The 12,132-nt window shown below is 37.0% G+C and overlaps 1 protein-coding gene across 1 annotated transcript in view; it reads left to right on the top strand.

Moving 5' to 3' along the window:
- Positions 1-3,494, top strand: part of MYBPC3 (myosin binding protein C3) — a 60,651-nt gene extending 57,157 nt beyond the window's left edge. Inside the window, exons 33-35 of the mRNA XM_064713831.1 lie at positions 1,771-1,957; positions 2,876-2,918; positions 3,431-3,494. Of these exons, the coding sequence (XP_064569901.1) occupies positions 1,771-1,957; positions 2,876-2,886 (198 nt within the window). The 3' untranslated portion in view covers positions 2,887-2,918; positions 3,431-3,494. The remainder of the gene's footprint in view (positions 1-1,770; positions 1,958-2,875; positions 2,919-3,430) is intronic.
- Positions 3,495-12,132: the final 8,638 nt, after the last annotated feature.

Here is a 12,132-nt window from a genome sequence, read left to right as displayed (position 1 = left end):
CATAATCTTGTCCTAAATTTAAATTAGCACGATCCCTTCATGTCTGGTTGCTTATTTTCAGCTTCTTTCACTACCTCATACCTCTGAAGGGATCTGATTGCTACAGAGCAAAACATGTAACAATCACTCAGTCCAAATTAAAAAAATAATTTACTGCTTTCATTGGATGGAGCTCCAGACAAAGCTCAAAAGTAAAAAGGAAGCATATCCACGTAAAAAGCATCAAAAAAGCAAGAACATTACAGAATAAACACCAGCAACTGTAGGCAAAATCCATCTCCCAGTAGCTGCCTCAGCTTAGAAATGACAGTGTTATTGACAATATTCCCTCTTAGTTAACTGACATTTTTGTGCATCTGCATCCACTTCATTCTGTTTCCATGGTTTTAAGAAGGTTCTTTAAAAACCTTCTCAATCTTACAGCTGTTCTTGTGCAGTAATGGAAGGCTTTTCAATTCAGGCATGCCAGCTCCTCCACATTAGCCTGAAGGATCCAGGTAGTCCTCAACCTTCAGTACACTTAATGCTCTTAAAGCAGCTTTTCCAGATATGTTTTTGTACTTCCATTGCCCAAATTAACCTTGATAAAATGTTTCAGTACCTGCAGCAGTGCTCTGCAAAAGCTCTCATTATCTTATGTGGATGAAAAGTTCCCAGTTCTTAATAATTGTAGATTCTCAAGAACACCTCAGGATGATCTGTATGGCACGGAAAAGTTACCACTGCAAGCAGAGACAGTACTCATGCCCTGCCAGTAATGAAGTATAACAAGAGACATATACCCAGAAAGATAAAGAGGCTATAGAGAAACAAGGAAAAAATGTTAAGGCAGGAAAAAATCCAGCAGAGATCTGACAAGAAAATTGAGCAAGTGGCAGGTGGGATGCACTGGATTGATATACCACAGGTCAAACACAAAAGTGATTCAGTAGATTTGAAAGCACTCTGTAAAAACAGTGCAGTAGTTTTGGGGTTTATGGATGAAGAAACAGAAGACAATAATATCTGAAAGAAAAATATAAAAATGTAAAGCTTGGTTTTATATTCTTTAAACACTGTTTCTTCACTGTATGTACTAATGAGCCTGAAATAAACAAAAGCAGTTCGTTTCAGATTTTTCATTTTCAAAATTTCCTTTATAAAAATTAAAGGCACTTTTTCAGGAACTCGAAACAAAACATAAAAGCTTGAACTGGTATAGAAGCAACCACTTCATTCCATAGCAGAAGCCAACAGGAACTTCATGTTTAAATTCCTGAAGTTGCTAAAGATATGCTAGAGTTTGGAAAATTCTTTCTTGGACCAAACCTTGGCATCCTAAACAGGCCACCCAGCATCTGTGGACTTTTATGACACTTCTGTTCTAATAATCTGTGACATTTGATTCCCCTGCTATAAGATACTTGTAGCATTCAAATAGATTTTAATAAGCACAACTAAATAACCCCTAAATTAATGAATCTGTAGACAGTTAATAGGGGTTGGGTTTGGTTGTTTTTTTTTTAATTGCAAAAAACAGGGCAAACCCCTACATTTTCTATATGCTATTTTGAGTTAACAAAAATACTGAACTTTTGAATTATTGGTTTCATGAATTTGTACTGAATGAGCTGTTCCTTGAAAAAGTATTAACAGTTCTTTTTTAACACTCCTCATAATACACCTCATAATACTACTTAGCCTTTGATGGCTACATTGAGGCTGCAAGATCAGGTGTAAGTCTTCCATTCTCTAACTTCTTTTTTAAAAATCTTCTTTTTTGTTCTTCAGCCAAAGATATTCTGGTTCAAAAACAAAATGGATCTCTCTGGGGATGCCAAGTACCGCATGTTCAGTAAGCAGGGGGTGCTGACCCTGGAGATCCGCAAGCCCACTCCCTTTGACGGAGGCATTTACACCTGCAAAGCTGTCAATGAGTGTGGTGAAGCTGAAATAGAGTGCAGGCTGGATGTCAGAGGTAATCAGATGAACCCTATGCATAAACCTAACACTGCAAGGAAGAGAGACTAATGGGTAGTTAAAAGGAAATAAAACCATAGTTCCCCTTTATCTGATTTTTTGGGTGGTATACAAAAAGTTTGTTAATTACACGCATCAGTAAGATTTTTTTTTTCATTCTGGAGCGTTATGATAGAATTAGATTACTTGCTAGGTAATGGAGGTCTGATGGTGTACAATTATTGCACTTCTGACTTGCTATTTCTAGAGCAGATACTTAGCAGTGGAAGGGAGGTCTATCTACAACCACTGCATTGAGCATAACTTCATTGGACTTTGTGCTTGTTCTGTAACTGAAGGTTTTAAATCAAGTCATTGGCTATTAGACATATGTATAAGGTAGTGCATGCTACATCACAAACATTTTTGGAATTATAACAATTTTTTTTTTTTGTCAAAAGGACCAGGAACAAAAGTCACATGTTTATAATAGAATAAAAAATATTAAATATTTTTGTAAAGCTGCCAGCAAAGTATCTCTTTATCAATACAAATGTAAGTAGCATTACTTTAAGTGCTCAAACCCAGTAAAAGCTGCAAAAGTGACCTACATAACAGTAATTGATGGAAATCCATTTTCAGCACAGCAAGCCTGAAGGTATTTCTGCACATCACCAAGCTGAATATTTGACTCGGTGCTAAATCAGGAATGTGCATACAGTACACCTTGCAGTGCTGGGTGCCAATACCCTCAGGGCTCACAGATTAATTTTATCATCATCTGAAGCTTGCTTTAGGAACATTAAATCTTCTTAGAATCATCAGATAAAAGCAACTACTAGAGAATGTCCATATTTCACTTTCAGTACCAAGTCTCAATTTAAAATTACCATTCTTTAATGTCTGATAGTATCTTAAACTTTTTTTCATTCTCCAGCTCCTCAGTAAAACTCTGAATCTCAGTTGATCTGAAAGTCAAGGTAAGAATAAAAATAATGCAACTGGAAAAAGGAGCAGTGGCTGTTTGGTCAGATCTGTGAATAAACAATTATTAAATATTCATGGTAGAGACTTTTGAGAATGTTTGTAATGTTTATATTATTATAAACAAATGCACATATAAACATTATTGTTTATATGTATAATACAAACAATAATGTTTATATGTGCATATGCTTTTATTTCTGTTTATTTTTCAGTAGTCAGTATTCCACGGGTCTCCACCTTTAATACATTGTGCCAATGTAAAAATCTGTAAGAATAATAGAATACTTGGTTGTCATTTTTTCTTAATCCACCACAAGCACTCCCTCTAAGAAACAGTTATTTATTATAATATCAATAACCTTGCTTCAACAAAGAAATTATAGTTAACATTTAAATGCATCTAGATGTGTAATGTACATTTTAGACTTAAAAAGAATGAAGTGGTATAACGGCAGTCAGCTAATGTATTTTGACTATAAATCCTTCTCTCCATTTTCTGTCTCAGCATTAGAGTGGAACTTGAAAAGAAGAAAAGTGAAGATATTAATGAAACACAAATTCTGCTCATTCAGGAGTCCTGCTCATCTTAGCAATCACTTAATACACATGTACAAGGAGGCAGCAGTGTCTTGTAATGTCCTGCTTACTCAGTGTGTTTTCTGACAATATTTCCTCTTTTCATATATCTGTTGTAGTTAGATTGCTCTTGTCTCCACATGAAGTAATTAAAATAAATCAAGATAAACTTTTCCCCCATTACATACATAAAATGTTTTTAAAAAAATAGTAAAATTATGTAAAACTGAAAAAACCCTAGTCATTTCCTAATGTCTGAAACAAGCATAAATCCCCCAATTCTACAGTTCACTCCATTTTCTCTTTGCAGAACTCTGACATTCTTCATAAGAAACAAGTAGCTCAGAACAATGAGGCAGTAAGATACTATTTACAGTATATAATCATCATATTAGCGTCTGTGCCACAGAATGTAACTTTCATTCCTGCTGTTTTTACTGTCAGTGAGTGCTTGAACTATCCACTGCTGTGCTCTCGAGCAGAACTGTGTCCAAACCACACCATTTGGGAACCACTGGCTATAGCTACTGTTCTGCTTTTTATAGAAAATAATTCCTTTGATAATTACTCACTACTTGTTTTCTAGCTTTTAAAAAGACACCAGCATAGAAGTCCAGTTATTAGATGTTTTTTTTCTACCAATCAGAGACATCACATGAATTCACATGGATAATTTTGCATGTCAGATGAAAGAGTGAAAATTCTAGCAAGGGAGACTATTTGCATGTAAATAAAAAACTTTAAAGAGAAGCTTGGAATGAATGAAATAAACTCACTGTAATAATTCTTCCTGAAGGTTTGTGAAAGGCCATGAGTGATATGTAAGCACTTTTGCAGATTATTTTGTCTAAGCAAATGACACGATAGCATTTTTAGCTTCTCACCTACAAGTTTGAAGAGTATCTGGGGTAGGTTTTTCCTGCAGTAGTTGATAGTTTCTGGCTGGGAAGTACATTTTAATGATCACAGGAGAAGGCAAGAAGATGATTTTAATCCAGGCAGCATTGCCTTTTGGAAGAATCTGCACAAAGGAACTGAAGTAACACTCCTCCTCTGCCTTCAACATGCCACTTGGGATGGCAAAGCATATCTGACACAGTGTGTTAGTTGTATTAGCCAAGCAAAGGCATCTTCTGATGGTCATAAGATGTGTATTTTAATAATTTCATTATGATATCAGAACAAAAAAGGATACCCTCTAAAACCAAAGCAAACTTATACCAGATTAACACTTGTCTGTTGCACATTGTTGTTATTCAACAAATAAATAAAATTTTAAAAGGAAAATATGCAGCCAGGTTTACATTGTTTTGTGCTTACACTTTCTGAACAAGGCTATTATTTTTTTTTAAAGGCACATGCCACAGATAAAAGACAGAGATGATCTATATTCTAAAGAACCTGTGACCAGAAGGCAGTGGACCAAGAGGACAATCGCAGCATTTGTGGGACAATGCATATTGCAAAGCAGTGACTGAATTGCAAAAGTTGGAGCCTAATTCCATAGGGCCTTCTAAGAATGCTCCACTTGAAAAACACAAATTAGTTTTGATTTCCAAAACTTCCAATGACAATTAGTCAAATGCAAATCCAAAGCATTACAAAAGAGAAGCACTAACTAGATAAAAGTCTTCATAAAAATAAGTATTCTGAGTTCCAAACACTAACCACTCCTCAATTTCCTGAAAAGAGGAAAAGAGGGAAGGTGCACCTGCAAAGCCTCAACTTCCTGTAATTATTTCAAGAAAGGTCTTCAGAAAATGGTAGGTGTTTATTGATGTTTTGCCAGCATATACTATTGTCATTTATCTGTTCAGTGGCTGACACAGATCCTAAAAGTAGAGTCACTAATTGCCCATTAATTCCATGCTGGTAATAAATAAATGATTAAGTAAATAATCTTCATCCCTATCTGATTAAAACCATATACACTGAGAAGCTTCTCCCAGTCTACCTGGTTAAGAACAACAAAGTATCTCCCAATTTTCTCCCCATTGCACCTGAAAGACTACTTGATGAATGACAGTTTAGACTATCATTTCCTGGGTGAGATCTCCTCTGATGTAAAATCAGCCTTATCTCCAAATGTCATGGCAAGTATTCTTACCTTGTAGTTGTTTAGTACTGTTAGAAGTGTGTAAGGTTTGTTCAACAGTAAAAGAAAAAATCAAAATAGGTCATAAAGTTTAAAAATTCCTACCTAGCAGCAGTCCTGCTGAAGTTCTTCCAGTAGTTTTCTCCATCAAGACAAAACAATCTGTTATTGCTCCAGTAAAAAGACCCTTCCATGTGAAAAACATATGTAAACATAAGTTCTTCAGGCTGATTATTTCTATCCAGTTGGATGTCTAACTGATTGTAAGTTTTGATGCTTCCACAATTTCCATTTAAATCCTATCAAATGAGGCTGCTGGCTGCCTGTTCAGCGTACATGCCTTTCCTTCAGACTATGAACTATACACCTGATGGAGATACTTGGATGCTTTGAATTAACATATGTAAGACTCATTTGAAGCACAGGGGTGCTGCAGAGCATTACTAAAGCCCAGTGCTTCACTTCAGGTAAGAAACATCACTTCTAAAATATTATGACGAAGAAAAAGCACCTCCAGTATTCCTACCAGCCCAGTTCTCTCAAGCAAACCCTCTGCTGACACTTCAGCCTGAGACAACACATATTCCACACCACAGTATCAATTCTCTTGTTTCATTCATGTTTTCAGCACTGTTGTGTAAATACCCTAAGTAAACAATATTTATTTACTCCTGGCAATGGGAAGCTTCATAAAAGCCACCAGCTGGAACTGAACTGTCAAATGAAAACAAACCTTATCTGAGCACCTTGTTTCCTTGCGATTGCCTTAGTGCTCAAATCCTGACCATTATTCTGTGAGCAAATAAGAATAGCAAAATGAGTTAATGATTGACCATTACTTCTAAAATAACAAAGAAAATGGCTAAAGAGCTCTCTCATGCAGCACCACCTCTTCCCTTCAGTGCCAGGAGCTCCCCCCACCCTCTTGTCAGCTCGTGCTCTGAGAGATTATTGCTCAGGGCTGCAAGGCATGAAGAAAATCTCTTCAAATTGTGGTGTGAGCATAGCAGATTAAGGTAAAGCTGCTGGGTTTCCTCCTTTTCCTCTTCAGCAGGCTTATACAGAAGCTGTCAAAGGTTGTGTGGGAGTTAATGGATGGTCCCCCATGGAGATGATAGTTCTTTTTTCCTATTAACAAATAACAAGTAGGTCAGTTGAAGCTAAAGAAGGAAATTAGAGTTAGGTCCACACAGCAGTCATGACAGTGACTGTTTGGCAGAGCTTCTCAGGTTGCAGTCTGTTCTGTATTCTGCTATCATAGATCCACAACTGTTACTTTAAAGCTAGCAGGCTTATCTCTGGTGACACCTGCAGAATAAAAGTGATTGCTGTTTCTTTCCTGAGCCTTAGTTTTCTGACTGGTTAATAAAAATCTCAAGAGTATTTCATTCCTAAGTCACTGTAAATCTAAGTATATGCTCTAGTATTACAGCTATTCTTGCAGAAAGGGTGCCAACTTCTAATACATTTTTATACCGTCCACAATGCAGGTGAATACTTGTGTGTCCAAGGAAAGGTAACCTGTGTAATAAGAAGCCATGTTTCCATCAGTGATGTTGTCACCCATGTTTCCATGACCTAGGTGATCTAGATGACCTTCAAAGGTCCCTTTCAACCCAAAATGTTCTATTATTCTTAAGCAGCTTTGCTGCCTAAGCTACAATACTTACGTGATATAGTGGAGTATAATGCAAATTAAATTGATTGAGTTGAATTGTCCCAACAGAATGTTTATGAAAAGTACCTCACCTATCTTGAGATTATCTTCCTCTTCCTCTCTGTAAGATGGAACACTTATCTTTACCAACTCTTTCAGATTTTTCTAGGCTTACTATATCAAATTATATATAAAAATTCAATTCTACTTATTGAAAATTACTGTGAGAGATCAAGGCATTCCTATATATTATTTTAACAAAATTTTCAGTGCAGGACATGCCAAACATTTAAAGATAGCCTCGGTACATCTCACCTGCAGTTTCATTCCCTATGAGAAAAGATTATTTTTCTAATTATTTCAAGAGAGATCTACAATCGAGTAGAATGAATCAAAACATAAGACAATATTATTTGGTAGAACTTTTTCCTTAATGGAATCATATAATGGCCATCGAAGGACAGTAGCAAGAGAAAAGATTTTTCTGGAAGTCAGAAAAATCATTTATGTTGCTTTGATCACAGAATTCCTTTGAAACAAAATCCTTGTATGTATTTAGGAGAGAAGTTTGTCACTTACATGTCATCTCAGAGTAGGTTTAGAACTACAAGCTGTTCCTGTCTCCTTACAAAAGAATTTTATAAGAACAGTCTGCTGAGATTAAAAATAGCCCCACTGATACCTTTCAAGTGCTTAGCAAGAAGAGAACTCTATTTTAGGGAAACAAAAGCTGTGATAGAGATATCCTTTACTTGTCATTGGGCAGGGTCCCCACAGCAGTCTGCATAAGCAACACATCCTAAACAGCATGAACTGGTGAAAGTTTAAAAGAAATAGATAAGAACAGCCTCACTTATTAGGTCCAGATATGGAAAAAATAGTCAAGCATCTGCTTTGAGTGCCAGACAGAAACATTGTCAATAACCAGCCCTGAAAGCACAGATAAGTGTCATAGTTATGAACACATTTCAGTCAATAATTGTGTATTAGCACAGATAATACAAAGACAAATAATCTAAAAAAGTGACTAATCTAAAATATTTTAAACATCAGTGGACAAGGGAATGCAAAACAAAAATAAGTGTTAAGTGTGCTCCCTTTTTCTTCTTATCCATGGATAATAGTTTGAATGTGATTTTGTGTTCTATACAATGTATTTAGCAAACATAAACAATATACATAGTTTCCACTCTTTTGCTTTGAAGTACAAATTGTGGGAGCCAAATACATGAACCCAAAGTGTGGATGGATACACTTGCACCTTCAATAAGGTTGCATTCCTTTGGTACCTGTCATAATGCTAACAATTTCCCCAGAAATCCAAATATATTCCAGGAAATTATGACCACAAAAAGACTAAGTATCAATATAACTCTCAAATACACTTTTGTTTCATGGTTCATGTACCCAGGGAAAAAATGGCCAAAAAATCCAAGCTTCTCTTCTTCTTTGTAGGTGAGCTCATTGTATGTGATGCCTGAAAAGAAAACCCCAAGTACAGTAGATTTTGATCATAGGAAAGTCCTCAAAAATTTCTACCTGAAAACAGGACTTGTTCTTCCTCACTGGTATGAAGGGGGATTACTGGACTGTGTATCTACAAAGCATAGTATTTGCTGTTATGATTTTTGTTTCCTACAGTACTGAAAAACATTAACAATTTATGACATTTTTTAGGCTACTGCATTACACCAATTTATTATTTATTTATTAATCTGGATTACACCAATTTATTTATTTTTAATATCAAATCAAATGGTTGTGTCATTTCTAGCAGTGTAGGGAAGAGCTGCTGCTGGAAGCTATCACAGAACAGCAGCACTAAGACTGGAAATCTTTCCTTTCCCTCTATAGCACTCTTCAGCACTCCACCAAAAATAACTTGATTTAAATGCAAGAGGAGTAAGCGTGGAATAAGGCTGAGAATGAAAGAAGATGACAGAGCACTTGGTAAGGACAGGAGAGAGGGATGAGAAACTGTGACGGGGCTGGAAAGGGGCAAGGACTGGTCGAGCAGGTGACTGAGAAGAGCATAAGGCTGAAGTGCCTGGGGAAGGAGGCTGGGAGGTGATGATGGCCACAGAGGCAAGCAGAATGTATAGAAAAACTACAAAGGGAAACACATGGAGATGATTTGATGGGAAATTGAGGTGCAGAGTTGAGCCTAACTGGCTGAAGAGAGTGTAGGCCAAGGATGTGTGAGGAAACAGCGAGGAATCCAAGCAGGGCGGCGTGTAAAAATGAGGAGAGTTCTTTGATACCCAGAGCACTATGGATAGACTTGTACTCACTGTACTTAGTAAGAGAAACTGAAAAGGCAAAAATGAGAGCAAAGAATGAGAATACAGAACCAGAGTTTTCACATACTTGAAGGAAGCAACTATTTAGAGTTGTACTGGTGTTTTTCCTGACACCGTTTGTTCCTTTTTATATAAAGCTATTCTGGGAGATGGGGATTTCTATTTCTATGTAGGTTCCTAAATCACTATAGTAACTGGTGCAAATAGAAGCAGGACTGTTTGCCCTTGGCTGACATATATATGCTTCTTTGTTGGACTGATGCTTTAAAACAAAAACAATCAGTGCTAGAACTACTATGCTGCATAAGTTTCAAAACATTGTACACCTGTAAACAGAAAGTTAACTAACTATTTTACTAACCTTGGTATAAACAAGATCACTTTTGTCATATCTGAGTACAGTACCTGCCTGAAAGAGGTCCTCCCTAAGCCTGCCATGTACTCAATTGCACTCAAACCTCCCTTGTCACCAACATCAAGCTTTTAAACCTCCAGACACAGCGCTGGAAAGAGGGATCACATACCTACTATTTAAAGCTTCATCACATTTCCTCTATTTTAGTGAAACAGCCACACTGGGAATGGCTGTAGAATCTCAAAGCTGTTGTTCACACTTAACACCTTCCAAGGGTGTCACAGGGTAGGGCTCTGTGTGAAGCCTTTACCACCAGCACAGACAAAGTCACCACTCTGCTGCCTGGGAGTGTCCTGCCTTGTGACAAGCAGATGCCTCTGGCTGAATTGTGACTTCTAGAACAGCAAGAAACTGTTTGGCACTGCCTTTTATATGACAAGGTCTTTTGCACCAAGCTGCTGCTTCTTGGTCCCAGTTTCCACTTCTTCTGGAGCTCTGAGATGTATTTTTCAACACCTGGCTTGTCTAAGAGCAGAGACTTGGAGTTTGTAAGTACCATTGGAGTCAGAGTTAAGCAGAAGCCATTTTTTTCCCAGAAGGAAGATCTTGCCTCAGAGGCAACATCATCTGACTTTCATCCCTTTGGCAGTCAAGGGGAACTGGGATGTAAATCTTGCTCTTTGTGAGAAGCTTAGCTTCCATTTCCTGCCTAGTTCTGAATTCAGTGATAACAAGAGCCTTGCCTGACACTGGGGCAAGAGCTGATTTGTTACCATTGCAGGCAAATGTGTCCTTATTAGAAAAACACACTGTGAGCCAAAAGCCCTCTTCTGGCATAAGTAGCATCATTCTAGAAATATTTTCAATATTTTTGCAATGTAAAGCTTCACAAGGCTTACAATCACAGCCAATTTTCCCATCCACTTTGATTACTAAGCTAGAACTTTAGTTGGAACTGCAATTTTTAATGATTTATATTTACTAGCAATTAAGCTTTTTAATATCCAGGTGAACATTTCATCTTACTCTGCTATCCTGAAAGTGTTAAAGTAGGATGGTAGGGATTATCCAAAGTTAGGAATCTGGGTGAGGAAATTTTTTACAACAGGTTTCTTAAAGTAATGAGCTCTTTCCCTCAACAGACCCTCAAAATGCTTTTCCCAAACATATCCTTAACAAATATCACTTAATAAGTAGCAGCATCGTGACACTGATGTTTAAACTTTTAACCTTTAAAATGTGGACCCATTTGTATTAGAAGTGGACACTGCATTCACAAATAAAACAAAAACATTTTTGTAACATCTCAATGGAGATCTGATAACCAGAATACAGATAAATTAGTAACTTAGGCTCCACTTTAAAAACTGCCAGGAAGACTACTCACAAATTCCAGCATTTGCAGAGAACACTTTACAACCCTCACTTTGAAAACCAACTTCCACAAAAATGAAATTGTAGCAGAAAAAGAAACCTGTTCAGCCATAAGGAAGTTTTAAGGCAAGTTTATGTTCTTTGTAACATTTGTGTAGGAGCCTTGGAAATAACATAAGCATTAAAATAAAAAGGTTGCAATTTTGAAATTCTTAAAAACTAAGACACAGGCTCCTCCTAGTGGTAAAAACGTAGGAATTATTCTTTCTGTGTTAGGAAATTTCTAGAACAATTTATAACTAGTCTGTTAGCCTCTCATTTGGTTCTGGAAGGTTTAGAGGCCTTTAAGTTCTTATCTGCTACCAAGGTATTGTTACCTAAATATCAAAATGAGTGGGATATAACCAAAAACACTTGCAAATCACTGTAACAATTTCTTTCCTCCAAAACAAAGTTCATCTATCCCTTAGTGCTTCAGAGTGATGGAGTGGAAAGGATGGAAGACTATATTCCAAAAGATTTCCACTTTTGTAACAATTTAAAATCCAACTTGCATTTGCATTTGGTATCCAGAGAGCAGCACTGGGCATTGGGTGGTGGAAAATCTGCACAGCAGTCTTTGGCTCAGATCAAAGTGCTACACCCAAAACATCAAGTATGGGAAACATTTCATGTATTTCAAACACGTCCTCGGTTTTGAAGCCAAGTCTCACCTAAAGAGCAGAAGCCCAGTGTCAGAGCAGATGCTGAGCTTGTTACTGATCCATCCCAGCCATGGAACAGCAAGCTCTATATTTAGCCACACTTGTCTGTCAAAACAAAATCTGTCAAAAGGGACAGAGGGCCATTT

Source organism: Zonotrichia leucophrys, chromosome 5 (genome assembly GCF_028769735.1).
Source record: "Zonotrichia leucophrys gambelii isolate GWCS_2022_RI chromosome 5, RI_Zleu_2.0, whole genome shotgun sequence".
Lineage (NCBI taxonomy): Eukaryota > Metazoa > Chordata > Aves > Passeriformes > Passerellidae > Zonotrichia > Zonotrichia leucophrys.
Note: the sequence above shows the minus strand (reverse complement) of the source record. Positions and strands in the feature narration are given on the sequence as shown.